Source organism: Diutina rugosa (genome assembly GCF_008704595.1).
Source record: "Diutina rugosa strain CBS 613 chromosome Unknown scaffold47_size107767, whole genome shotgun sequence".
Classification (NCBI taxonomy): Eukaryota; Fungi; Ascomycota; class Pichiomycetes; order Serinales; family Debaryomycetaceae; genus Diutina; species Diutina rugosa.
Genome location: NW_022995157.1, coordinates 43,766 through 70,774, shown reverse-complemented (window position 1 = coordinate 70,774; position 27,009 = coordinate 43,766). Strand labels below are relative to the sequence as shown.

The window sequence follows — 27,009 nt, the reverse complement described above, 5'->3', positions numbered from 1 at the left end:
GGGGTTAGTTCAGTCATAATTACTGCCACAATGACTCAAACCCCACTGGAAATCCTCTGTTTACTCCATAATCTCCCAACTAGCACCCTGGGAATATTTTTTTGCCTAGGTTATTTTTCTATATTTATCCTCGAAAAAACACATTAAGCCGGGGCCGCGTAACCAATTCCCGGCGCGCGTTCGCCTAATAAAACTTTACCAGATGCCACCACGCTGCGATTTTCTCCTGCCATCACCACCCCGTGCTCCCCGTCGTTCCTTCCCCTCCTTCCAACCAACCACCCCTCCGTGTGTGTTTCCAGAAACTCAAGAGATCGCTAGTCATCTCCACCACGTTCCCTCCCCACCCAAACCACCAGTGTTCAGACCCTTTACCCCATAATAACTACTGGTTGTCACCCAGGGATCTCCACCATCCTTTATCCCCTACCACCATTCCGTTCCTTTGCCAAGCGACTTTCTGACCCATACACTCATTTCCACGCTTCGTTTGCCCGCCTAATTCACCCGTTTCTGTTCCCCGTGACTGTTTACTTTCTGACTACCCTATATTTCCTTAGTGCGCCCTCGGTAATGTTTTGGCTACTACCCCTCGTGGCGGCCCAGGTGTACGTCGGGTTCCCCCTCGACGAACAGCTCCCCAACATCGCCCGCCCCAACGAGGCCTACCGCTTCCAGATGGCCGACCAGACGTACAAGCTGCTGACCCCAGGCACCGCCGTCGAGTACTCGATCTCCAACCAGCCCGCGTGGCTCCAGTTCGACCCCCTGCTGCGAACGTTCTCGGGGACGCCACTGGACTCCGACTTGGGCCAATTCCTCGTCGTGTTGCACGGACGCGACCCGCTGGACCAGACAACGTTGGAAAACCAGTACAACTTTATGGTGAGCTCCGACCCCGGGTTGCAGCTTTCCTCAAGCAACTGGGACCAGACGGTGAAGGAACTCGGCCGCACTACCGGCCCGGGATCGCAAGCTATCGTCGTCAAGGAAGGACAAGAGTTACACTTACAGTTCTCCCCGAACGACTTTGTTGCCAACGGCGACGGCCTGAAAGTGGTGAACACTTACGGCCGCCTGGCCGACCGCCTGCCGTTGCCGCCCTGGCTTAAATACGACCCCTCCACCTACACGTTCTCCGGTACCGTCCCCCAGGTGACGCTGGACCTGGCGCCTCAGTACGACTACCTGTTTGTGTTTATCGGCACCGACATCAACGGCTACGCCGCCGCTGAGGGCCAGTTCCGCCTCGTCGTCGGCGCCAACTTGTTGCTGACTAACATCACCCTGGCCATCGCCATCAACGGGCTGACGGGCTCCCCTTTCGACGCCAAAGTACCGCTTAACGAAGTGTTCCTTAATGACCAGCCCATCGCCCGCGCTAACGTGTCGAAAATCGAGGCCCAGGACTTACCGCTGTACGCCAAATTCAGCGACAGCGACCTCACCATCACCGGCACCTTCCCCCTGGACAAAAACGTGTCGGACTCGTTTACCGTCGTCGTCACCGACCAGTACCTGAACCAGGTGCAATTGCCGTTCACCTTGACCCTGTCGCTGCTGGCGTTTACCTCCCAGTGGCCCGACACCAACGCCACCCGTGGCGAGTGGTGGGGGTTCAACATTGGCGATTACCTCACTGACAAGCTGGCCAGCGTCTCCGTCAACTCCCTCGACGACTGGATGACCTGGCACAGCGATAACGACACCGTCAACGGCTTGGTCCCCGACAAGTTCCAACAAAAAGACGTTGACGTCTCCGTCGCCGGCGAACTGCGCCAGCTCCACATTAAGGGTGTCGACCCCATCACCATGCTGCTGCTGCTGCTGCTGAGCTCGTCGTCATCGTCCTCGCTGAGCGCGCTGTCGTCGTCGCTGACGCTGGCGCTGTCCACCATCGCGTCGACGCTGGCCGCCGCCACTGCCACCTCGTCTGACGATGCCGCCGTCGTCACTGGCACTCCGCAGAACAAGTCGGGGATGCTGAATCTGACCAAGCTTGCCATTGGTCTCGGGGTGGGTTTGCCCGTGGGGCTCTTGGCCGTGGCCGCCGTGTTCTTATTCTGCTGCTGCTGGCGCCGCCGCCGCGACCGCGCCGCCGTCGCCGCTGCCGACACTCTGAGCAACGACCTTGAGAAGCACTCCGACATCCCCTCGCCTTACGGCGACAAGTTCCCCGAGAACTTGGCCACTAAGCGCCTGGCGCTGGTGGGGCTCAACGACGCGGTAATGGCGGCGGGTGACGCTGCTGCCGCCGAGCACGCCGCCAACTTCAACGATGAAGACGACCCGCTGCCGAAGCAATTGGCGGCGCTCAAGGCGCTCGAGTTCTCGCTGCCGAAGAAGGCGGCGAAGTTCGACCTGGACATCCACCTGACGCTGTCGCTGATGACGCGCATCGAGCTGGACGACCTGTACTTTGATGCCACCGAAAAACCCTTGAAGCTGTGGCGAGCTGCCGACTGGGGCGACCTGGACGCCGCTGAGGCGCCATTCGATGACGGCGCTGCCCCCATCGACGACGAGCTGCACCACGAGCCCGACCCCGATTTGACTGCGGCGGTCATCGACCCCAACGTGCGCAACTCCGACGCGCTGATGCTGACGGTGAACACCGACCAGTTGTTCAGCGTACGCTTGGTCGACGATGGCACTGCCCGTGACCTGGCCCAGCTGGTACCGCCGCTGACCATAAGGCGCGACAACCTGTCGGGCAACAACTACAGCGTCTACGCCGATGACGACGGGCTGCTGGGTCTGTTGCAGCCGCTGAACTCGTTGAGACGGCGCCTGAACAACTTGGACGTATTGGTGGAAGAAGGCACGCCCGGCGCCGGCGCCGCTGGCGCTGCTGCCGCTGCCGGCGGCGCCATGGGCGCCATGGGCGCTTTAGACTCTAATAGACGCGCCCTGGAGTCGCTGGTGTACTACACCGGCGCCTCGGGAGCCCTGAACCCGCTGGAACTGCTGCTGCCAGACTTGTTGGAAAAAGCCAACCGCAAGCTGCTCATCCGCACCGACGACGTCCCCTACGTCGAGGCTCCTGAGGACGTGAGTGGCGACGACTTTATCGCCACCGCCACCCCGGAAGGGATCATGTGGGAACAGGCGCCGCCGCAGGCGGTGTTGTCGCCGTCTTCGGAAGGGTTCAACTTCACCGACTCGCCGGTGACGTTGAAGAACTCCTTGCGCAACTCGACATTGCTGCAATTGCTGATTGGCACCGGCAACCTGACGGACATCTTGCTGACGAAGAACCCGCTGCAGGAGCGGTTGGGCAAGATGCTGCCTACGAAAGCCAAGCTCGTCGAGTTTACCCGTAAGGGCAGTTTGCGCGACCAGCCGACGTTGATGATGGGCACAGAGGCCCACCACGAGCTGGTGGCGCTGATCCGCGAAAACGACCTGGAGCTGGACCGCTCGTCGCTGGGTCTGAGCATCTACCAACAGTGACGCTAACGAACTCTCTATAAGATCTTAATACAAGTAATGAGCAAAACTTAAAATTAGTGAATGATGTTCAATGACATCATTCGAGCCTCACCGAGGTGGAGGTGGACCTTTTTCAGAAATGTCTCAGGGAGTCCACCATGAGTCAGAATAATCCTTTGAGAGCATAGATTGAGATTCTTCTCGTGGATGATGATCTTCAATTTAAGGCTTCTCATGAGATTGTCATTGTGAATTCTAACAGAATATATGATTATTGTCAATTAGAATTCGATTTGACATTTAAGCGCTATTTACCATTTGTGGTGACGAAATGTTAGATAGTTTAGTATCGGTATTTATCTCGTAAGCTGCGTCCAGCGATTCCCAGCTCTTGTCCTGATTGTTACTTGTGGTTGAGTTGAGCGAAATACATTGCGAGAGTAGCATCAACAACGAGCACATACTGTCAAAATCAAGTCAGTCTCGATTGCCTCATACTCACGAGAACAACTCACTGACTGATGCTGAACTTGCTCAGATCAATTTTCAGTAGGGTTCTGGTGGTGCAAAAAATGTACACAATTGAATACCAGTTCTGGATTGATATCTCTGCACTGAAAAGAAGACGATATAATGTAAGGTATGCGATGAGATAAACATCAATCGCTATCATTGTGGGCACATCATAGAGTGCATAGGCTATGGAATCGAATATTGATTCCGATGCCCCTAAACTTGCGGTGAGCCCAAGAGTACAAAAGCACTCATCCATTGGGTTGTGTGCAAAGATGCAACCAAGAAACTTCTTTCAACGTAACAAGCTAGAGCCCTACCAATCCAGCTTGTACTCGTTGATTTGTTCACACTTGTAGTATTCCCCCAAAACTCGACAAACCTTAAATACGGCATCTCTGCGCACGAACAATTTGAGTTTCGGATACTTTTGGTAATCTATCAGGAGACCGGTGTTTGACTTAGCCACTGATAAATGCCGCTGAGGATAACATAATGGCTCACATTTTTGGCTCAACTCGATATATTCAAGCAGCAGCTGAAACGGTTCAGTAACTTTTTCATACTCGTACCTATCATCATAACAGTAGGGAAGAAACACGCGTTTCACAATTTTTGGAAACCTGTCGAAATATGATTTTTCGAAATTCTTCTCCCTGAGTTCCAAGTCCTCCAAATTAGTCAAATGGGCTGCTAGTTTGTATATATTATCATCATCATCGCACAACGCATGCCCGAGAGTCAATTGTTTCACAGATGAGAGATCAATACATCCATGCACGCCTTTGACATTTTTTCTTATCCATAAATGGTCCACTACAAGCTTGGTTGCCATCGGTTCAAGGGTTAATGGTCCCTCTAGCAAAAGCCGCGTTATGTGGGGTGACAAAGTAGAGAGCTGAGAAGCCTTGGTAACGTAGGCGATTGAGCATCTGTAGGACACAACCTCAGCTGGCAGTAAATGTTTCTTGATTGCCCCTTTGAGAGAGTCTTTCCATAAACAGGTTTCAATGTGTACGTACTTGCCCGGCCATTCAAATTCAATTTCCATCAAGTAAAGGAATTGAGCTTCGGTAAGATACAGCCAGTGTAACAACTCATCGATAGCATCGTGAAGGAGAGGTTTTGAATTTTCTTCTAAAACGAATACTTTTCGAAATAATCTTCTTTTGGCAATGCGATCAATTGCCTTGGAAAGAGATAAGAAAGGGTACACTCGATGTTGTGGGAGGAAGTCGAGTACTCTGGCTATAATCTCCACGGGCAAGGTTAGGGATGTATCACGGCGTCGTTGACTGCGAGGTTCCAACTGTGACATACAGTTTGCGCACATCTGTTTCTGATTCAATAGCTCATGGTGACGAGCCATCATTTGCTCATGACGATCGATGGATGCTTGGTGGCGATCCATTAGTTCTTTGTAGCGAGCCATCTGCTCCTGGTATAGCTTGTAACTGTTTGAGGTCTTCAGCCTTTTGGCAGGATGTTCCATAGTCATGAAGTTTGTGGACAGTACAATATTCAGGTGTGTGGTGTATATCTCTTTTGCAAGTTGTTGCGTGATCTGTGGCGCCCAAAGTTTAAGTGTAATCCGATGGAAATCATAAGCTTTGCAGGACGCGTTTGGTGCGCGTAACTCTCCACCACAGGTTGAACCATGTAAAGTTAATCGAGGAATATCAATTTTTCGTTTCGATTGTTTGTGATGGAGGCCTGGTATTGATGAATGGTTCAAAGTCACTTGTTTACAAAAACAATCAGAACTGAATCGTTCCTCGATCATCGCAAATTATTGCAGTCGGCTCTCACGTTTAGCTTTGTACTTCGAAGCTGTAGTAACGTCATTAAACTCAGTTTCCACACACTTATGATCGATCTTAGATTTGTTCCACTTAGTCATAAAGCCGAGCTCTGTAGAGCGTACAGGCGTTCCAGAACTATGAACCATACTCTTTTCGAAGGATCAATTTTTATAAGTGACGAGGATGGGTGAAATTAATGCTAGGAGGAAAGAAATGAGGAGCTTCGAGGGTGGTCTCCAGGGAGCATCATCAATGGGTGGGAGTGGTTTTCAGTACCTTTTGATTACCAAGACGGTCCACAAAGTAGTTCAAAATGGGAATTTGATATCAGATATTAGGTCGATCTTGTTTAAACTTCTCAGACCTCTGACAGGAAGCTTTGTAGTCATCAAGTTAACTCAACTTTCAATGACTTTCATCAGACTGTTTGCAATTAGTTGAATTCAATTGAAACATGTCTGTGTTATGGATTCATTCTACTAGACGCGTTCCGCGCACTAAGATCAAAACAATCTGATAATTACAAACAAGACTCAGTTCTTGATTACATTGACGAAATGTCATTGAGGGTTGAGTTTCAACTGGAATTGAGTTGTTGATTGTTTGATTAACTTTTGATTTCCACTGGAGTGATGAGCTTTCACCTAGAGCCCTGGTTTCATTGAACTTCGGCAGTGCAACTTTCATCCGCCAATTTTTACCGACCCATGTTCTTGGTGGCGGTGGCAACGGCACCGGAAAGCATGTTGCTCTCCGATATTCTAGACCCTACCATGCTCGTCTTATTCTATTGCCGGTTTGATGAATTATTGGACATTCGCCTTTCGCACGCCTACCCTAAGCGGCAATGGTGCGATCACGGTATCCTTACCCCATTCGGAAACAGTGCGACCACCATATAGTTGCGCTATGATAGCCCTATGGCTGCAATCCCTATAAAATCAGCAAACTCCGCCACTCTACCGCCGTCAAACCATGTCTTTACCCACTCAAATCAACGAAATCGTCCTTGAGAATGCCCCCACCACTGGTGTCGTGGTCCAATTGGACAAGGCCGACTCCACCTTCGCCTTGAAGTCGCAGCCGTTCGATAAGGATCAAGTGAAGGACAAGCAGGTGGTGGTGAAGCTGAAGCTCATTTCCAATGACCCCACGCAAAGAGGGTGGATACAAAAGGGCAGAGACCCCCGCAGAATGTACGTTGCACCTGTCAAGGAAGGCGACCGGATGATGGCGATCGGGATCGGGGAAGTGGTCTACTCGAAAAACGACTCCTATAAAGACGGCGATTTGGTGCTTGGTATGGTCGGCTGGGGCGACTACGCCGTGCTCAACCCTGAACAGATCAACACCCAGCTTATTGTGCAACCAGGGGTGCCGTTGCTGGCGTACTTGTCGGCATTGGGGATGACGGGGTTGACTGCCTATTTTGGTACGATCAAGGTGGGTCAATTGCAAAAGGGACAGACCCTCATTGTGTCGGCTGCCTCGGGTGCTACCGGCTCCATGGTAGTGCAGGTGGCCAAGCACCTTGTCGGGGCCAAGAAGGTGATTGGCTTTGCTGGTTCCGACGACAAGTGCAAGTTTGTCGAGCTGCTTGGCGCTGACAAGTGCATCAACTATAAGCTGGACAACTTGCGTGAGCAGCTTGACGAGGCGCTTGAAGGCGAATTTGCCGATGTCTACTACGATAATGTTGGTGGTGAGATCCTTGACTTGTGTCTTACTCGCGTGAAGCAGTTTGGTCGAGTAGTGGCCTGCGGTGCCATCTCTGGCTACAACGACCCGCTGAAGCTGAAGGTGACACAATGGGGTCAAATCGTATCCAACAGAATCACCGTGCAAGGTTTCATTGTGTTGGATTATGCTAAAGAGTACCCAGAGGCGTTGGCAGCGTTGGGTAAGGCGTTCGCTGAGGGTAAGATCAAGGATGAACTGGAGGTGGTCGACATTAAAGGTGACTTGAAGAAGATCCCCGAAGTGTGGTTCCGCTTGTTTGAAGGTAAGGGCCCCGGTAAGTTGATCACCAAGCCGTAATCAGATCACTTGTTCATAAGTTTGTGAGGTCTTCAATTCGGTTGAACGGGTCGTAAGACTCCAAGTATGGTGATCACAACTAATTCTCTCGATTCGCCAAACAATGGATATACGTCACTATCTCGCTATACCTTTAAATTACCAATGTATCCATCTGCTACTATTACCGATCGTTCTCTTCTCACTGGTGATGAATTTTACCAATATGGGTTTCCCCAGTTTCACTGTAGGAATGAAGAAGTATTTTTGCTAAATAATATGACGTGGTTGACTCCTTCCGAACAGACGGCTAACTTGCGATAGCGACAATCGTCGTCAAAGGTATTGCTTCCGAGACACTGGTATCGCATGCGTAACGTGTTGACCATAATGAGATCTGAACGTAATTTGGAACAGCATCAGCCCACTGGATGACCGAGCTTTACGCTATCGGTTTATTTCATTCGTGAACGAGCATCCCTCGCAATCAGCCTTGCCTCCTCGATATCGTGGGCGTTGCCTCGGTTTAGCTCTTTCGCCAACTCGTACGCCTCGTCAAACCGTTTATTCTCCAATGCGTGGCGGGCTAACCAGAGCCGCGCCTTTGTCGTTTCATCGGTTTCTCCCCACTCGTATTCTTGACCAAAGCAGAGCTTCATGTACCTGAAAGTGGTCGCCACCTGGCCCAATTTCTCAGAAATGATGGCTAGCCGGTACACCACGTGTGGCTCAAGCACCAGCTGGTAGGCGTCACCGTCGGTATCGTCGCCGTGGTGAGCCCCTCCCGCGCGGAAGTTATCGATCATCAACGCCTTCTCAAATGCCTTAGCGGCCTCTTCGAGTTTATCCAGCTTCTCGTAGCAGTTGCCCAACGCCTGCCACATCCGCTTATCCAACGGCTGGAGATTGGTGGCTTTCTGGTAGTAGTATAACGCGTACAAGTTCATGTCGAGCACCTCGTACGCCTGGCCAAGCCCGTACCAGGCACGGAAATCACGCGGGTTCTGGTCCACGGCTCGCCGGTAACTCTCAATAGCGGCGTGGCTATTTTTCAATTCGACAAACTCGTGGCCCATAAGCGTCCACGCCGAGATGCACTGCTTGTTTAATGCGAGCGCTCGCTGGTAGTACATGATGGCCTTTTCGTGTTCACCTTTCATCGAGTGGTAGTTGGCGACGACACAGCAGGTTTCGGGGCGGAACTTGTCCACTTGCAGCGCGTAGTGGGCCAAGTACAGGAGCTTCAGCCGCTTCTCCATCACGTACAACATATTAGAGAACGTGTCCAAGTCGTCGAGGCGGAGCGGGTCCCCGACGAGGATATCGTCGTACACCTGTTCGGCTTTCACGTAGTCCATCAGATGATAAGCAATGAGAAACTGTTGCACTTTGAGGAAATAGAAGTGGGGGAACTGGTGCTGGAGCGCCATCACTCGGTCAACAAGCTCGGGCAGGCTCTGGTAAAACTGTTGAAGAACCACCACCTCAAAGATGTCAAACACCAATAGCAGCACTTTGGGGGCCTGCTTAAGCTTGGTGAGTAACTGGAGCGCTTCGTCCAACGTGGTGAGTGTCAGGGCAAGTTCCTTCCACGCCAGCCAGTTATAGGGGAACAGCAATACCAGTTTCACCAAGTACTGGGCGGCAAGCAGGTACTTCTTCTGCTTGTTATAGATAGCACCGGCCAAGTATAGGTAGAACGGGTTGGGCAGCAGTTGGTGGCGGGTGAGGGTGTCGATCTCCTGTAATATCTTGGTGAGCTGGGCCCTGAGCGTATCTTCCGCTGGCGGAGATTTCTGGTCGTCGTCATCAGCTGCTAGCACCACATCCAGCTTCGGTACTGCCCAGTTGATCAGCCCATCCAGTTCTTCGGTGGCGCGTTTATCGATGGCGATCACTCGGGCGTAAAGCCTAAGGAACACACAGCACGGCAGGGTCAAAGGCGCCAACGTCAAAGCCGCTCGATCAAACTCCTTACACTGGAAATAGCACTTGGCTAGAGTGAATTTGGCCTGTTCTGTCGGCAGGCACTGGTAGTACTCTGTGGGGAACAGGGGGCCATTCGTGGCCACGGTAGCCATGGCGGCGTCCACCTGGTCTTTCGGTAGCCCGTTTAGCGCCTCGGCCACCCACTTCGCCGCATGGTAGAGCCCCAACTCGCTGAGACAGGTGGAGGCGTGGTACAAGTCCCGGACGGCGTCGGCGTCGACACCCATGGCGCGTTAGATGAGGTAAACAAAGGTGACGATGAGAAATGGGGTAAACGCTAAGAGTAAGTTCGATAATTGTGTCGAGTATTATTGTCAAACTAGTGATAGTGAAGGATTTAGATTTGTAGATTTGGAGGTGGCATAGGTCCAAACATAATGGTGATTCTAATTAAACACGCGTGAGCCATTGCTAAGGAAGATTAATGAAATATCTGCGAAATTAAACTAAAGTGGCCAACACTGCAAATCCATCCAATTTGGGATTACTTAACATGCCTTCTACAATCGATTACGTAGTCCTTCTATTCATAGTTTTCTTATTACCTTCCTATTAAACTATTTGTACAAGTTAGCGGGTGGACATGCCCTTGGTGACGGCTCTCTTCAACGCCAACTCGGCCTTTCTGTAGTCGTCGGCCGACGATTCCTCGATTTCCAAGGTTTGCAAAGCGTCGGACATGGCGGCTTCGATTCTGTCCTTGGCGGACTTCTTGATCTTAGCCGACAACACGGGGTCGGTGACGGTGGATTCGACCGAGGCGATGTAGGCTTCCAACTTTTGCTTTTGCTCGTGTCTCTTGGCGAAGGCGTCGTCGGAGGACTTGAACTTCTCGGCGTCGGAGATCATCTTTTCGATTTCTTCCGACGACAATCTCCCGATCGAGTTGGAGATGGTGATGTTGGCCGATCTCCCGGTTTCCTTTTCGACGGCGGTGACCTTCAAGATCCCGTTGGCGTCGATCTCGAAGATGGCTTCCAACACGGGCTGGCCAGCGGGCATGGGGGGGATGCCGTTCAAGTCGAACTCACCCAATTGGGTGTTTTCCGAGCAGTTGACTCTTTCACCCTGGTACACGGGGAACTTGACCGAGGTTTGCATGTCGGCAACGGTGGTGAAGGTTCTTCTCTTGATGGTGGGCACGGTGGTGTTTCTGGGGACCACGGGGGCAAAGACGTTGCCTTGCATGGCGACACCCAACGACAAGGGGATGACGTCCAACAACAACAAGTCCTTGGTGTCGTCGTTGGTCGATTGGCCGGTCAAGATGGCACCTTGCACGGCGGCACCGTAGGCGACGGCTTCATCGGGGTTGATCGACTTTTCCAAGGCCTTGCCGTCGAAGAAGTCCGACAACAACTTTTGCACCTTGGGGATTCTGGTGGAACCACCAACGAGGACGACTTCGTCGACTTGCGACTTGGAGATCTTGGCGTCCTTCAACACCTGTTCGACAGGTTCCAAGGTCAGCTTGAAGAGGGCGGAGTTGATGTCTTCGAATCTGGCTCTGGTGATGTTGGCGGAGAAGTCTTCACCGTCGAACAACGAGTCGATTTCGACGGTGGTTTGGGTACCCGACGAAAGCGATCTCTTGGCACGTTCACAGGCGGTTCTCAATCTTCTCAAGGCTCTGGCGTCGCCCGAGATGTCCTTGCCGGTCTTCTTTTCGAACTCCTTCTTGAAGTGTTCCAACAAGTTGGTGTCGAAATCCTGACCACCCAAGTGGGTGTCACCAGCGGTGGCCTTGACGGTGAAGACACCGCCAGTGATGTTCAACAACGACACATCGAAAGTACCACCACCCAAGTCGAAGATGAGCACGTGTCTTTCCTTGTCGGACTTACCGGCACCAAGACCGTAGGCGATGGCGGCAGCAGTGGGTTCGTTGATGATTCTCAACACTTGCAAACCAGCAATGGCACCGGCGTCCTTGGTGGCTTGTCTTTGGGCGTCGTTGAAGTAGGCGGGGACGGTGACAACGGCCTTTTCCACCTTCTTGCCGATCTTGGCTTCGGCAATTTCCTTCATCTTGGTCAACACCATCGACGAGATTTCTTGGGGCGAGAATTGCTTGGTTTCTTCCAAGTATTCGACCTCGATCTTGGGGTTGCCGTTGTCGTCGACAACCTTGAAGGGCCACGACTTGATGTCCTTTTGCACCGACTCGTCGTCGAAGGCTCTACCGATCAAACGCTTGGCGTCGAACACGGTGTTCTTGGGGTTGAGGGCGGCCTGGTTCTTAGCGGCATCACCGATCAATCTTTCTTCCGAAGTGAAGGCGACGAACGAAGGGGTGACACGGTTACCTTGCTCGTTGGCAATGATTTCGACGTTGGAGTCGTAAGTGGCAACACACGAGTAAGTGGTACCCAAATCGATACCGATAGCACCTTGGAAAACACCGTCAGCCATAGTTGTGGTAGGGATGAGAGGGGCCTGTGGAAAATTTTTTTTTTCGCAGTCGACTATAACTGAGGAGTGTATATAGTGTCTGGGAGACGATGGCCACCCTTGGTACCATACTAAGGGGGTGATTACCAGAGAATTACTAGATATAAAGATGATTGGGCACTACTATTGGCTTTAGAATGCTCAATAGTATGGATCCACCCTATTAGTTAGTCGATTTACCATGATTTGCTGATTTTTTGATACAGTCACGTGAGATAGGGCTGGTGCCCTAATGTACCTGTCACCACAGCATCGCCCCACGTTGTCTATTATGGGGTTGAAACATCGCCATTACGTTAACCAGCTCTACTAAGATTCAACAGATCTTATACCTCTACACTTCTACTTCACAATTTTACAGTTTTCGTAACCAGCAATCACCTGACACTACCGATAACCGCTACCGTGCTTTTCTAAGACATCGCCTGTGTCTAGCGCAGGCCCCACGGTTTTCCATCGGGAGCGTGCATAATCCGATAAGGTAGGAGTGGATTTTAGGGATGAGGTTCGCTGGTTATGGTGCGATGGTCTCCAATGCGGTTACGGTGCGATGGGCCTTCAACTGTGAGAGGTCGCAGTGATGGGTTCTAGCATTCTATCGCTATGAACAATTAGCCACCAAAGCCAATGAGAAATTGATATAATTTGTCATTAGTATTATTTTATAGCTTGTTTCATATCTTAAAATTATTTTGAATTCCGACACTTTTATCCCTATTTGATTGTATGCTCGCGATTATAGGGGACCAATTCACACCCGTGCAGCAAACCTCTATGATCACAAAAATGACACAATGCCAAAACTCACCCTGTACCACCCCGTATTGCCAAAATCACCCCCCCAACCACTACTAGCAATCAAACTCAACAGATTAATCCCTAAACATCTTCAAATACTTCACTCTATTTACCTGTTTACCTTCTCCTTGTGCTTACCTTCCTATTGAGGAAACCACGGAATTTACCCCACATTCCCCGGCCAATGACCCCCCCAAATTGCTTCCCATGAACACCGGACACCAGCCAACCGTTGCCTAAATCCATCCAAACGATGAATTGGTTGTTCCAGGTGGTCTATTTATTGTTAGCATTACAACTGGTGGAGGCGAGCTACGCCCCCAATACCAAAGCCCAGTGCCCCACCACCAAGAGCCTTATCCGAGAAGCAAAAGATATATCCGATCAAGAAAAAGACTGGCTAAAACAGAGACAAGCAAAGACGCAAAAAGCGTTACAGTCTTACCTCAAAAAGGTGGGGCTTAACGAAACCGATAAATTGGACGATGTCACCATTGGCGTCGCTATCTCCGGCGGCGGTTACCGGCTGATGCTTGTTGGTGGTGGCGAAGTGGCTGGGCTCGATCTGCGAGTAAATAGTCCCTTGGGCGGTGTGTTAGACCTGGCAACATACATCTCGGCCCTCTCCGGGGGACTGTGGCTTTTGCACTCGATGATGGCGTACGAGTGGCCGTCGGTGGCTCAATTGCAGGACAAATGGCAGGTGGACAAGAACCACGCGTTGATCAATCTGCTGGCCAACTGGTTCAAATTGGGGTGGAGTGTGCTCACCAATAATTTAGAGGGGGCATTGACTCAATTGAATAACTGGCCTCAAATTAAGAACGAGACGGATGCCAAGCGACAGGCCGGGTTTGGCGTCACTTTGACCGACTACTGGGGGCGGGGACTCGCCTACCAGATGACTCCGGGACCCGATTACGGTCGTAACCGCACGTTACTGGATATCCGGGACTCGACGCCGTTTAAGAACCACGACATGCCATTTCCTCTCATCATCGCTGTGGGGCGTCGTCCCGGTACTCTAGTGTACAATTTGAACTCGACGGTGGTGGAAATGAACCCTTACGAGATCGGGTCGTTCGACACCTCGCTCAACTCGTTTTCCGATATCAAGTACTTGGGCACTCACGTGGACAACGGCAGGTTCAACCAGTGCACCACGGGGTTCGACAACTTAGGCTTTGTCGCGGGGACGCTGCTGCTGTTGTTTAACCAGTACCTCCACACGTTAGTGTGTGACGACTGTGACCAGCTTAATTTCATCGTCAAATGGATCGCGAAGAAGTTCTTGACTTATTTGAGCAACAGCTACCAGGACGTCGCCGAGTATAGGCCCAACCCCTTCTACAACTCCGAGTACGCCGCCCTGTCCAATATCACCAAGAACGACACGTTATACTTGATAGACGGCGGGCTTGCTGGCGAAACCATCCCGCTCTCGTCGTTGATGACCAAGGAGCGGAAACTCGATATGGTGTTTGCCTTTGACAACGGTAACGATAGAGATAACTCGTTCCCCTCTGGCGAGGCGCTAGTGTTGACCTATCAGCGTCAATTTGGCGACCAGGGGAAACTGACGCTATGCCCTTATGTGCCTCCCGCCTCAACATTCTTGCAGCAGAACTTCACTGCCCGTCCCGTATTCTTTGGCTGTGACGCCAAAAACTTAACCGGTTTGCAAAAAGACGGTGTCACGCCTCCCTTAGTGGTGTACATGGCTAACCGGCCTTACAACACGTTGTCCAACGTCACCTTATACCAATTGGACTATACCAATCAACAGCGGGACCAGCTAGTCGATAACGGCTTCAACGTCGCCACGCGGGCCAACGGCACCTTCGACAGCGACTGGGCCCAGTGTGTCGCCTGTGCCATGATCAGACGGTCGCAAGAAAGGCAGAACGTGCTGCAGTCTGATGCCTGCCAAAAGTGCTTTAAGAAGTACTGCTGGGACGGCCTGGTGTCTCCCAACGAGCCCGACTATGCTGCCAACGTCAACTATACCGAGCTGGGCCTCACCAACGGGACGATGATGGCGTTGATCAACCAGCCCACCGTGCTTAAACGGTTGATTGAGTACGCCAACTCGGCGCCGGCGTGGTCGTCGTCGGGGATGGCCGTCGTCGCCGCCGTCGCCGCCGCCGCGTTCATGTGATCTGTATTATAGCCTAGATAATACCCAGAAAATGATTAATAACGAAGAATGCAAGTAGATCATGGTGTAGATCTCAGTCTCAGTTACAGGCAACGGAGACCAGACTGATCAAAGTCATAGTCGCAATCATCTCTCCCCCTTGATCAACAGGAGGGCGTCGACGAGTTGCTCTTGCACTTCACCCTCAAACGTCTTGTTCACCAGATTGACGATGCCATCATGGTACAGTCTCAAGTTCTTGGCAATGGGACCGCCTCGAGCCATCGTCGCCGCGATATTCTTCTTGAACCGTAACGCCAACTTACTCCAGAATTCACCGATTAAATCATCGGAAACCGCCAGCTTCAAGTCGATCTCATCGTCTTCGCTATCAGCAGCAGCGATGATTTCTTCAAGCGTATCAAAGAATTGACTTTGAGTGGTTTTAATATCGCCTAGGATTTCCGGGAAATTGCGGGGAGAATTTAGTGCTCGCTGAAGCTGAGCCAGCGCCAGGGTCACATTTTTAGTAACGATCTTGGTGATGGCCAGCTTAAACTCTTCGGGGTCCACCAAGTAGAGCGCCTGCATCCTGTATTTCAACTCCAGATTGGTGGTGGTAAACGTCTGAGCGTGGCTCACTAAACTGGTGATTGACTGGCCACACTCATTCACAAGCAGCTGCCTTTTCAGCGTAGCGATCGGCTGGTAGTTGCGAACCAAACGAATCTGGTTTAGTGTCAGTTGGTCGTCTAAAACCTGTTGCAACTGGTGTAATAATCTCGCCTGTTTCGGCAACAGCAGCGGCTCCAGCGTCAATTCCTCAAGCTGTTGGACAATCACCATAAACACCAGCACTCCTCGGAGCATCGCCAACGTGGTGTGGATGCGTTTGAGCGCCGCATTGGTGTTGGCAGCCTCTTCGTAAGGTTGCACCACTTCGGCGTTGATACGGTCAAACGACGAGTTGATCCGGTCGACTGCCGGTGCCACGCGACTATCCATCACTTTCTGAAGCTGCTGGATGCGGTCAAAGTTGCCCACAAGCTCCTGGTAGTTGTGGCCGGCGATCAGCGACATGCGCTTGTCACACTCGTCGACGTCGAAGCGGAGCCGCTTGATCGCGGTCTCCACCTCTAATTCGTCAGCGTCGGGACCATTAGTGGCGACAAGAAGGTCACGGGCAAACGTGGGGGCTTGGAACTCGGGGTCCAAGTAGGCTTCGAAGTCGTTCATAGGCCACCGCGCACTAACACTGGCACCGAAGATGGAGCTTAATATCCAAAGGGTGGAGGCGACATGAGCAGAAAATATAGAAAATAATTGATATAGAAGACAATTGAAGGTAGAAGAAAGACTCGTGGAATTGTTTCAGTAAAATTTTGATGATTTCGATGATATTTGTCAAATGAGATGTTGAATTAAACAGACGCTCACGGTGTGTAGTTGAAGAATTCAAGTAGATCAATCAAAAATGACAATTGATGTTTGAGGAATTGGTATGAGTTATGGGTACGTTCAGTGATAAAAACTAGTACAAATCATCAGTGAGTAAAGTATCAAGCTAGGAATTAAGTTGAGTGTTTATCGATGGTTTAATAGTTCTTGTCTGTGAAAATCAACTACAGGCTGGCATCAAGAATGATGACGACCTCTCAATAATCTTTGAGTTTTAAAACATTGAATGTACTGTAAGTGTAGTATGATAATGTTTGAAGTATTGGGAGAAACATTTGTTAGCAAATCGTCCACGAGTTTTGTACTAAATTTTAAGCAATTGTCGATCCAGTTTGGAGGTACCACAGAAGCTGACAAAACGAAGATCGACTTGGCTTTCACAGCGCTGACTATAAAAGCTACATTAACTTCAATAGGTTCGTTATTTACTATGGTTTTGTGTTATCCTATTTACTTCTTGTCGGAAAGAGCGGCGACACCGGGGAGGGTCTTACCTTCCAAAAGCTCGAGCGAGGCACCACCACCAGTGGAGATGTGCGAGCACTTGGTGCCGAACTTGACGGCGGCGGTGGCGGTGTCACCACCCCCGACAATGACGGTGGAGCCCTTTTCGAAGGCCTTGGTGCAGGCGTCGGACATCGCCTTGGTGCCCTTGGCGAACTCGGGGAATTCGAACACACCGGCGGGACCGTTCCACACGATGAGCTTAGCACCTTCAATCACTTGAGCGAACTGTTGCGCGGTCTTGGGACCGACATCGAGACCCATCCAGCCGTCCTGGACACCTTCTTCGGCGGTGACGACCTTGTGTTCGGCGTCTTCGGCAAACTTGGAGGCCTCGTTGAAGTCGACGGGCAAGTGGATCTTGACGTTGTTCTTCTTGGCCTTGTCGACAAGTTCCTGGACGATCTTGGCGCCGTCTTCGTCGTACAACGACGACCCGATCTTCATGTTGTCCAACACCTTAGTGAAGGTGAAGGCCATACCACCACCAATAATGATCTCGTCAACCTTGTCCAACAAGTTGTTGATCAATTGGATCTTGTCCGACACCTTGGCGCCGCCCAAGATCGCCAAGAACGGGTGGTCGGGGTTTTCCAACGCCTTGCCAAAGTACAGCAATTCCTTTTCCATCAACTCACCGGCGGCTCTGATGGGGACGTTAATCCCCACCATCAGCGAGTGGGCTCTGTGGGCAGTGCCGAAAGCGTCGTTAACGTAGACGTCGGCCAACAGCGTCAATTCGTCTCTGAACTTCTTGACGTCAGCTTCGGGGCACTTGATCTTGCCGCCGTCAGTCTTCTGCAGACCTTCTTCTTCGGCGTGGAATCTGAGGTTTTCCAACAAGATGATCTTGCCGTCCTGGGCGGCGTCGACGGCCTGCTTGACTTGGGGGCCGACACAGTCGTCGACAAACTCGACGACGTGCTTGTGGTTGAACAAACGGTTCAATTCGGCGGCGACGGGCTTGAGCGAGTACTTTTGGTTGACCTGGCCGTTGGGGCGGCCCAAGTGGGAGGCGAGAATGATGCACTTGGGCTTCTTCAGCTCGACGTATTCAATGGTGGGCAACGCCGCCTTGATCCGCTGGTTGTTGGTGATCTTGGCGCCGTCGAGGGGGACGTTGAAGTCAACCCGGATGAACACGCGCTTGCCGGCGTAGTCGACGTCCTTGTAGGAGAGCTTGTTGGAGAGAGACATGGTGAGGGGCAGTAAGGGTGAGGGGAGCCGCCGCCTCATATATATATTTATACCGTGACGCGCACACGGGTATGGGGTAATGCGCCCCGTAATCCCCCGGGCAAGCGTTGCCCGGCACCGCCGGATGCCCGACACGCAGTCTCTCCGGGACGCCGCCGGCAACTACCATCACCAGCTATACTATACCCTAAGTAATTACCCTTATGGAAAGCAATTGTTGTTGTTTCATCCCCTGAGCTTCCCCTGGGCGTCGGCAATTGCTCGCTGGCCTCGTAACATCCCCTGGCGAAATATGGCGCGACAGCAACGTGAAAAATTGGCCCAGCGGTGGAAGTTGTCGGGAGTGTCCCACGGGTACACGTACGATCAAGGGTTAGATAGAAGAGGTATTTATGATCTAGAACCAATAACAAATAGGACAATCACATAAGTGTGACCTCATTATGGTATCTAGATTTTGGGAATCATCAATCTTCTACAATGTAGAGGTTATTGGGGGTGGGTGGTAGTTATAATTAGTACATTTTTCAGGGTCTCATGCTCCGACACTTCCGTCACCGCAACCAACTTCCGACACTCATCTCCGATCGCACCTTCTAGAACGTTCTCGAACCGACACACCCGAATTCCATAAAAACAACCCCATCAGCCAAAGCTTCACACCTCCAATCCCAAAAAGAACGATGGACAAATTGCTTAACTGGTCGTTGGCCCACCAACTGGGCGACAAAGACGCCATCGCCAAGGTCGGCGACGCCCCGGACCCAAAGCTCCTCAACCAGTTATTTGGCGGTCCCGATGAGCCTGGCTTGATGAAACAGCTGATGGCGGTGGTGTCCAATCCTGAAGCCACTGAAGAAGCTAAAGTGACCGCTCTTGAAAACTTTGAGATGCTTATCGAGAACTTGGATAACGCCAATGCCATTGGCCAGATGGGGTTCTGGCCCGTGATCAATGGGCAAATGGACCCGGCCATCCCCGAAGAAAGACGCGTGTTGGCAGCCTCGATCGTCGGTATTGCCACCCAAAACAACCCCCAGTCCCAGCAGGCGTTCCATGACCTGGAAGGGCTTGGATCGCTTGTGGTGATGGCCACAGACAAGCTGAGCTCTGCCTGTCAATTGAAGGCTTTGTTCGCCATCACTCTGTACATCCGCCACTTTGAACCTGGCTACAAACAGTTTGCGGACGCTAACGGGTGGCAATTATTGGCTACCACCAATATTACCGATAAAAAAGTGATGTTGCGGACACTTTCGCTTGTGTCGGCAATTTTGAGCACGGGGTTGGATCTGACGAAACTGGACCTCTTACACAAGGCCAAAGTGGTTGATTTATTGACGGCGGTATTACAAGATCTGACTGAAGGCGGGGCTCACGCCGGCTGTGTCGATAAGGCTTTAGTGATCATTGGTCAATTAGCTGATAACGGGTTCGAATTCACGTTACCGGAAATCAATGAATTGTTAAGAGGCATCGAAGCCGTCGACTCCCGCCAGGACATTAGCGAGGACGACTTGAACGCCGCTAAGGCCGCGTTGAACAACCGTAAATAATCTGAGTAATTAATGACTAACGACATTTTGACAATATCAAAAAACACTTAACTAGATTCTAACAATGTAACACAGCTACCCTCCATGATCAATAACCTTCATCGTTTTCTCAACTTGAGAGGTCAAGGATATCTTGACTACATCCCCCACAAGTTTGAAGAGAAGATCAAAATCAAACTAATGTTTTGAAGAGAAACCTCTAAACGGCAGAATTTAACAAGCAAACACTCATTGGCATGGATATGAGTATCTCGTCTAGTTTTCTGAGGGTTCTATGAGAATTATGAGAGAGATCAAGAAGCCTTGAGCTCATGTTTGGTATTCGTTTCAATTTATAATGTCCACGTTCTTGATAATTTTGTACACTAGAATCGAACTATAGCACTTATGACGTCATCACTTTCTATATCATAGGATGTGAAAGTATCAATGAATACAAATTGATAGGAAATAGGTAAGGGATTGTCAACATTGCCGAGTCAATTTCGAGGCTGGATGAAGGCCATCAGCTTGTCATTGATACACCTTGGCGGTCAAAATTAGGAACCATTGTGTGGCTTATGCACTCCTGACACTAGCGAAGCACCGCCGCACATGCCTTCATCAGGGCCTCCAGCAATCGACGGTGTCACTTGACCTCCACCACAAAGCGACTGCCGACACGTCATTTATACTTTCGCAATAGTCTTTCGGATTGTTCGGTGCCGTACTCCAAATCGGTGGTTTCCAGTACTCAGTAGTCCTCTTAGCTCAAAGTGGGCCAAATAGGCGCCATATAGACCTGCTTAACTTCATTTGCCTTGAAACGAGCTGACAGAAAGAATTGGTTCTCCGATAAATAATTTGAAATATCAAATTCAACATTCTGTGCTTCTATTGGTGATGGTCTCGTAAAAGTGGAAAGCCAAGTCATATTAACAATATAGCATTAAATTTGACATAACTTTCGTCCGATAACTCAATATGCTAGCTTGTAATTTGAGCATTACAACTCGACGGCTTTAGCAAGTATTGATCATTCTTTAGCAAGTATTGATCATTTGAAATACTTGCACTAAGTTCATAGCAGGGTACATGTTATCCGACTGGCCAAGCTTTCTCGTTCAAACTGTTTAACAAGCTTAATCGTGAGTTTATCGGCGTGCATCTGGAATGGCCGACGTAAAAATATCTTCTGCCATTCTCAATAACTTCTTGAGACGTTTCTTGGTTTGATAATCCATTTTAACACCCTTTGAATATGTTCCCTTCAAGACCAATAGCTTTAATCCGATGAAAAATATCTTTTGAATTAACTCGTGGCAATTCTTCACACAAATTTGCTTAATTTCACACCCTGATATGAATAACAGCAAATTAAAACAACCCTCGTAGGTTTCTTCGATAGGTATTAGTAGAAGTTGACCCAATAACACACACAGAAAAATAAGGGTTATTGATCGGATCAGATAAAAACTCTAGATTTATGGGCTTTTCTACTTTTACATCGAGTAAAAGCTCGTTTTTCCCGTGCCTTCATCCGCTTCAGTTACAAAAAAAAAAACAACTTTTGTACGCAAAATTTCTGTGGAAAAGCCCAAGAAACACACACTTCAGTCACATAGCAAAAGCGATCATCTTTCCTACTAAATCCAACCGCTATTACCTTGGGTTAACCGTTCAGTGGCTGGTTCTTTACCAACCAACGGCTCAAAGTGAGGCGTCTGCTTGCAGCGGGTTCTATGCGAGGTGGCCGAAAAATGTGCGGGCATGACACGGAGCTAAGCTCCGTGCCACGGATATTGCCCTATTCAGCCCCAATTTCTAATTGGATAGCGGCGATTAATCAGATAATCGTCCCGGCTATTTATTGTCCAGGTCCAACCATCAAATTCCCACTTGTCTGGCGGGTTTATCGTACTGTCAGTGTCAGCCGTGCACACTGCGACAACCACAGAACCAGCCGCTGCGTAAACCACACCGGCTCCACGACAGACACAGGTAAAACCCCTCAAAGAAGAAGCACGTTACGTAGTACGTCGTCCGAAATCGGCTGACGCAAAATTGACTCGTTCGCTGGTGATTCGCCACGCTCTCTCGCAACCATCAGTAATTAGCACACGCCAGACCTGCACTGCGATCCCCTGCTGCCGGCGGCAGCTAATAAGCCTAGACGCCTGTTACGCCTTGAATTTTCATATATAATCCTAGCAAAATTTTTTTTTTCAGGTGTTATCTAAACCATCAGCCGCGGCCATGGACTTCTACCCTGAAGGTCTCGACCCCATCCTGGTGAATGTGAAGAAAAATGAGATCCTTTCCCGCCAGATCCACGGCAAAGTGGCGGTGGTAATCTTCTTTTTCACCGTGTTCTGCTACGGCTACGCATGGGGGCTTGAGCTGACGCTTAGAAACGTATTCCAGGTGACAGCCGCCCTGGCTCTCCGAAGCCACTCGCTTCTGTCGACGGTGAATGTCATTCGTTCCGTGGTGGCAGCCGCAATCAACTTGGTGGTGGCGCGGACGTCAGACACGTTTGGCCGGCTCCAGGTGATTGTCGTCGCCATCATCATCGCCCTGGTGGGCAATATCGTCAGTTCTCAAGCCACCGACATCGCCTACTTCTCCGTGGGGACTGCAATCCACCAAGTGGGGATCAGTGGGATGATGACCACCTCCCAGCTCTTGGTCATGGACAACTCGACGATGAAGTGGCGGATGGCGTGTGCGTTGATTCCCGATATGTCTGTGATCATCAATACCTGGGTTTCCGGTAACATCACCGACACCATCGGCACCCGCTGGCGGTGGGGGATTGCGATGTGGGCGTTCATTTTACCCTTGGCCTGTGTCCCCTTGGGTGCCGTAATGTTGTACATGGAGATCAAAGCTCGGCGAACCGAGGAGTGGCAAGAACTCCAGCGCCAATACGATGAAGCTAAGCGAGTACGCAACGCGGGGAAGCTGTGGGTCAAAGTGTGGTGGGAGTACTTGGTCGACGTCACCGAGAGACTCGACATCATTGGCTCCATCCTCACCATGGCGATGTTTGGTCTTATTCTCGCCCCGTTCACTCTTGCTGGGGGTGCCAAACTGCAATGGGGCAAAGCCAAGATTCTCGCTCCCATGATTATCGGGTTCTCCATGATTCCCTTCGTCATGCTTTATGAGTTCAAGGTTGCCAAATATCCGCTTTTGCCCCACCGCATCTTGACCATCCCCAGTATCTGGGCAGGTTCCGTACTTGCCATGCTCCAAAACATCGTCCTGTGGATGCCCGCCGACTATATGTTCACCCTCCTCATTATTGGCGTTAACCAGTCGATCGAGCTGGCGACGAGAATCCAGTCACTTACCCTCTTTGTCTCGACCTTGACCGGGACGGTGGTGGGTCTTTTTGTGGTGTACTACCGCCACACCAAACCTTTAATCATCTTTGGCGTGTGCACGTGGTTTATCGCTGCCGGTCTCTTAGTGAGATACCGTACTGGACTTGACGCCTACGGCGGCTATCTTGGTGGTACCATCCTTTTCGGGTTGGGGCTTGGGTTCATGCACTACTCGACCCTCACGGCGATGCAGCTGTACGTGAAGCACGAGGACATGGCGATGGTGACGGCGTTCCATCTTCTGATGTACTATTTCGGTATGGGGATCGGGTCGTCGATTCTGGGGGCAGTGTGGACGCAGACGATGGAGAAACAGCTCATCAAGCACTTGGGCGACCCCCAGCTCGCGGCAGAGGCGTATAAGCTGCCGTTTGAGTTCATTAAGGACCACCCCTGGGGCACCGAGGTCCGCTACAACATGGTGATGGCGTACGACCACGTCCAGTGGGTGCTCTGTGTGGTGGCGGTGTGTCTTGTGGCGCCGATGTTGTTTGCGGCATTGTGTATCAAGGACAATTACCTTGCCAATAAGCGGTCGTTGGATGGGGAAGAAGGGACGGCGATGCCGACGTTGGCGTGGTTCAGACGTAAACCGAGTAAGGAGAAGCCGATGGAGGCGTCGCTGGAGTCTCCGGAGGCACCGTCGGAAGTCGAGTCACATCTTTCAGAGAAGAAGTAGGTCAAGACATGACGACTATCTTTATAAGTAAATCAAATGAGGCATGAGATCAGGTTATCGGTAGCAAAGATGAGTGTCTTCGGCTTAAGGCCAAGGTCAACGTTCTCGGATCTTGAAGCTCCCTGCTCGAGTAAGCGTCTCATCTTTGGTCACAACATCGATAAGATGGCAAATAGGTGATATAACGCGAGATAATGATGGTCAGACCGAGTTTCAGATAGTGGTCAACAAGATGCTTACCACAAATAGTAACAAAATTCACAAATGTAAGAAGTCTTTCGCCAAGGTGAACCGTAAGAGACGTAGTTGGAGATTCATTGGAATTGTATAAGATGTGAAGGTCAACGTTCACACCTAACAGCAGGTCCAAAGTATTAGCGTCCCCGACATATACTGTACACGCGACAGGGCGCGCGTGCTGGAGTCTCGTGTCCTTTAATGCTAGCTAAGGGTAGACACTGACCACGCGGGGATTCACCCAATCTGACCACCCTATACTACTCAAAAGGGCACTATAATTATAATTTCACCTTAAAATCACCATAATTTATCTAGCCTTGCCTGATTCTTTCCCCCCAACCTCTTTCGGATCACCACGACACGCCCCGCGCCAGGCGCACACTCGCGGTGAAAAAAAAGTGCCAACGAAACACTGACGACGCCATGTTGTGGATCGTGTACTATTATGTGTTGGCGATGGTGGCGGCGACGCCGTTCACCTTCCAATTGAAGGCGCTGGAGACGCTGTGCTGGTACGTGTCGACCGACCGCCCCAACACCGAGATCTCGTTCTACTACACCGTGCAACTGGGGGGTTCGTTCGACGTCGACTACGTCGTCAAGCGCCCCGACGGCCACGTCCAGTACTCCAAGAACAAGGAGGCGCAATCGGAGTTCACCTTCAACGCCAACCAGGTGGGCGAGTGGGAGTTCTGCTTCAGCAACGGCATGTCGCTGTACGCCGACAAGATCATTGACTTTGAGATCAAGGCCGACGGCGAGCTGGGCCCGCAGTACCGCGCCCAGATGCCGGTGCTGCCCAACACCAAGCCCATGGCCCACGTGCTGACGATGCAGCAGACCGTCGACGAGATCGAGAACCAGTTGGACCAGTTGACGAAGCAGTTGCGCTACTACAAGGTGAGAAACGCCCGCAACCAGGCCACCGTGCGCCTGACCGAGCTGAGAATCTTCTACTTCTCGGTGTTCGAGGTGCTCTTGATGGTGGGGATGGCGGCGTTGCAGATCGCCATCGTCCAGTTGTTCTTCAAGGGGTCGAGAAAGCAATTGGTGTAGTCATAATCAACAAAATCTATTTTAGCTATTTGTAGACGACATTTATTGTTTTGTTTCAGGTCACGTTTCGAGATGGACTTCAAATATTCATCACCACCACCGGTGCCAGTGCGGGTTCCAATGTCATTCCTTAACCTCCGCGCCACCCTCAGCTCGCCCCGGGAGGAGCCGGCCAACGGGCTGGACCGTCTTGCCCGAGAACTGGACGTGATCGTGCTGTCGATCACCCCTCACGCCGAGTACAAGGGGTTCTTTATCTACGTCATCTCGGGGCTCTGTCTCGCCACCTGGATCGGGTGGGCCCTCCTTCCCCCGTGGTTTTTATCGGACTATTTGGGGATCTCTTACTATCCAGACAAGTACTGGTCGGTGGCGATCCCCGGGTGGTCGCTCATCGCGATGGCATTCACCTACTACTACGTGGCGTTATACAACACCGAGATCAAACAGTTTAAGCTCGCCGACGTGCGCCAGGTGGTCGACGACACCACGAGGTTTGCCTCGAGAGCCAACATCCACCAGCTGCTGGCAGAAGTGATGGATCTTCCCATCACATTGGTGAATGAAGTGCTCTACGATAGCTAGGCCACGGTGGGGTTTACCCCGATAATGACGGTTTAGCAGGCCATTGGCCACGAGAGTCAACACAATCCAAGTGCATTCTGATGTGTTTGATTACAATTAACGGCTTGCTAATCCTAAATCTGAGTCCTCATGCCGCTCACTCAGGCGTCGTATATCCGTACGGGAACTTCACGTCATCTTGGAATATACAACTATTATCTCATTCGTATCAACCCTTGATCCAGCTGTTGATAAAAAGCCTGCTGATCCACAATGTTCGGGCGATTCGGACCCCATGTTGCTTACTTTGATTCCGAGTGGTATGAGTCTCATACTTTGTTGACGATAACCCAATGCGGCTTGTGACTGAACTGTAACCGTTTACGATCCATATCCTTCTCACACTCAAAATACTCTAGCGTATTAGAGATTTCGACAAACATGTCTTTGATCTTTGGTTTGAACATGAGATGAGTAACTGTCGAGGGAACAGGAAACCGGTGACCATACCCCTGGAGACTGCCGAAAATGCGTAATGATTTGAGCCGAGTACATGCCTGCAACTCAGAAATAATCAGCTTCCCGTCTGCATTCTGAATTGGTTTCTTTGATAAAACGAGAGAGCACTTCTCCACCATCTCCGGTACCTCATCAATTTTTTGACAATCCAACTCCTGACAGTTAATGCCCCGTACGCCAACTAATGACGAATTGCATTTGACGACCCGAGCTTCAATATTGACTTGTTTTGGGACGTGACAGTTATGAAGTCCCATGAAGGCCGTTGAAAATGTCATTTGTTTGGGGTTCATCCGACTCACCTCTACTGACTCCATGTGATGGTGGAAGATAACATTCTGGAGCAGATTCAGAATGTGGACTCGAGAGAGTTTAGGGAAACCCCGTAGGAATGGAAATGGCATAGGGCTAGAGTAATTCAAGGTTTCCAAGTTGGGGGCATCTACGTCAACAATATCACACCTGGTGCCTGCCAAATTGACACGGACAAGGCTGGGACAATTGATGGTCAACTCCAGGTAATGCCTCACCTCCAACCGTTTAAGATAACCCGGATCAATTTCGACCGCACTGGCAGTCGTCAGAGAAACACCGGAATATTTCAACCTGAGGTTGCAAGTATCTCACTGGCTGGTTTGTATTGACTGAGAGTTCTTGCAAGTTAGGAGGCCAGGGGAAAAATCGAGTGAGGGAGACCAGGAGATGGCAGTGCAACACTTTCGAGAATTGA

At 50.7% G+C, this 27,009-nt stretch overlaps 12 protein-coding genes across 12 annotated transcripts; 7 read left to right on the top strand and 5 right to left on the bottom strand. All coding sequences in view use genetic code 12, as the record gives it.

Annotated features, from left to right (window-relative positions):
• Nucleotides 1-573: 573 nt before the first annotated feature.
• On the top strand, nt 574-3,453 carry AXL2 (Axl2p; the record flags this gene model as incomplete). Its single annotated transcript, XM_034156483.1, has 1 exon — nt 574-3,453. The coding sequence occupies one exon, from the start codon at nt 574-576 to the stop codon at nt 3,451-3,453; it is 2,880 nt and encodes a 959-aa protein (XP_034011530.1).
• An 808-nt stretch (nt 3,454-4,261) lies between these two features.
• On the bottom strand, nt 4,262-5,443 carry DIURU_003692 (uncharacterized protein; the record flags this gene model as incomplete). The annotated part of the gene is made up of 1 exon (XM_034156482.1): nt 4,262-5,443. The coding sequence occupies one exon, from the start codon at nt 5,441-5,443 to the stop codon at nt 4,262-4,264; it is 1,182 nt and encodes a 393-aa protein (XP_034011529.1).
• A 1,279-nt stretch (nt 5,444-6,722) lies between these two features.
• On the top strand, nt 6,723-7,784 carry DIURU_003691 (MDR family NADP-dependent oxidoreductase; the record flags this gene model as incomplete). Its single annotated transcript, XM_034156481.1, has 1 exon — nt 6,723-7,784. The coding sequence occupies one exon, from the start codon at nt 6,723-6,725 to the stop codon at nt 7,782-7,784; it is 1,062 nt and encodes a 353-aa protein (XP_034011528.1).
• Nucleotides 7,785-8,218: 434 nt separating this feature from the next.
• CDC23 (anaphase promoting complex subunit) lies at nt 8,219-9,979 on the bottom strand (the record flags this gene model as incomplete). Its single annotated transcript, XM_034156480.1, has 1 exon — nt 8,219-9,979. One exon carries the CDS (start codon nt 9,977-9,979, stop codon nt 8,219-8,221), a length of 1,761 nt encoding a protein of 586 aa, XP_034011527.1.
• A 343-nt stretch (nt 9,980-10,322) lies between these two features.
• SSB1 (Hsp70 family ATPase) lies at nt 10,323-12,164 on the bottom strand (the record flags this gene model as incomplete). The annotated part of the gene is made up of 1 exon (XM_034156478.1): nt 10,323-12,164. One exon carries the CDS (start codon nt 12,162-12,164, stop codon nt 10,323-10,325), a length of 1,842 nt encoding a protein of 613 aa, XP_034011526.1.
• Nucleotides 12,165-13,254: 1,090 nt separating this feature from the next.
• On the top strand, nt 13,255-15,159 carry DIURU_003688 (uncharacterized protein; the record flags this gene model as incomplete). The annotated part of the gene is made up of 1 exon (XM_034156477.1): nt 13,255-15,159. One exon carries the CDS (start codon nt 13,255-13,257, stop codon nt 15,157-15,159), a length of 1,905 nt encoding a protein of 634 aa, XP_034011525.1.
• A 126-nt stretch (nt 15,160-15,285) lies between these two features.
• DIURU_003687 (Golgi transport complex subunit) lies at nt 15,286-16,374 on the bottom strand (the record flags this gene model as incomplete). Its single annotated transcript, XM_034156476.1, has 1 exon — nt 15,286-16,374. The coding sequence occupies one exon, from the start codon at nt 16,372-16,374 to the stop codon at nt 15,286-15,288; it is 1,089 nt and encodes a 362-aa protein (XP_034011524.1).
• Nucleotides 16,375-17,046: 672 nt separating this feature from the next.
• On the bottom strand, nt 17,047-18,297 carry PGK1 (phosphoglycerate kinase; the record flags this gene model as incomplete). The annotated part of the gene is made up of 1 exon (XM_034156475.1): nt 17,047-18,297. The coding sequence occupies one exon, from the start codon at nt 18,295-18,297 to the stop codon at nt 17,047-17,049; it is 1,251 nt and encodes a 416-aa protein (XP_034011523.1).
• Nucleotides 18,298-18,980: 683 nt separating this feature from the next.
• DIURU_003685 (uncharacterized protein) lies at nt 18,981-19,853 on the top strand (the record flags this gene model as incomplete). The annotated part of the gene is made up of 1 exon (XM_034156474.1): nt 18,981-19,853. One exon carries the CDS (start codon nt 18,981-18,983, stop codon nt 19,851-19,853), a length of 873 nt encoding a protein of 290 aa, XP_034011522.1.
• Nucleotides 19,854-22,088: 2,235 nt separating this feature from the next.
• Nucleotides 22,089-23,900, top strand: DIURU_003684 (uncharacterized protein; the record flags this gene model as incomplete). The annotated part of the gene is made up of 1 exon (XM_034156473.1): nt 22,089-23,900. One exon carries the CDS (start codon nt 22,089-22,091, stop codon nt 23,898-23,900), a length of 1,812 nt encoding a protein of 603 aa, XP_034011521.1.
• Nucleotides 23,901-24,563: 663 nt separating this feature from the next.
• On the top strand, nt 24,564-25,196 carry DIURU_003683 (uncharacterized protein; the record flags this gene model as incomplete). Its single annotated transcript, XM_034156472.1, has 1 exon — nt 24,564-25,196. The coding sequence occupies one exon, from the start codon at nt 24,564-24,566 to the stop codon at nt 25,194-25,196; it is 633 nt and encodes a 210-aa protein (XP_034011520.1).
• Nucleotides 25,197-25,316: 120 nt separating this feature from the next.
• On the top strand, nt 25,317-25,781 carry GPI19 (phosphatidylinositol N-acetylglucosaminyltransferase; the record flags this gene model as incomplete). The annotated part of the gene is made up of 1 exon (XM_034156471.1): nt 25,317-25,781. One exon carries the CDS (start codon nt 25,317-25,319, stop codon nt 25,779-25,781), a length of 465 nt encoding a protein of 154 aa, XP_034011519.1.
• Between the last annotated feature and the right edge of the window lie 1,228 nt (nt 25,782-27,009).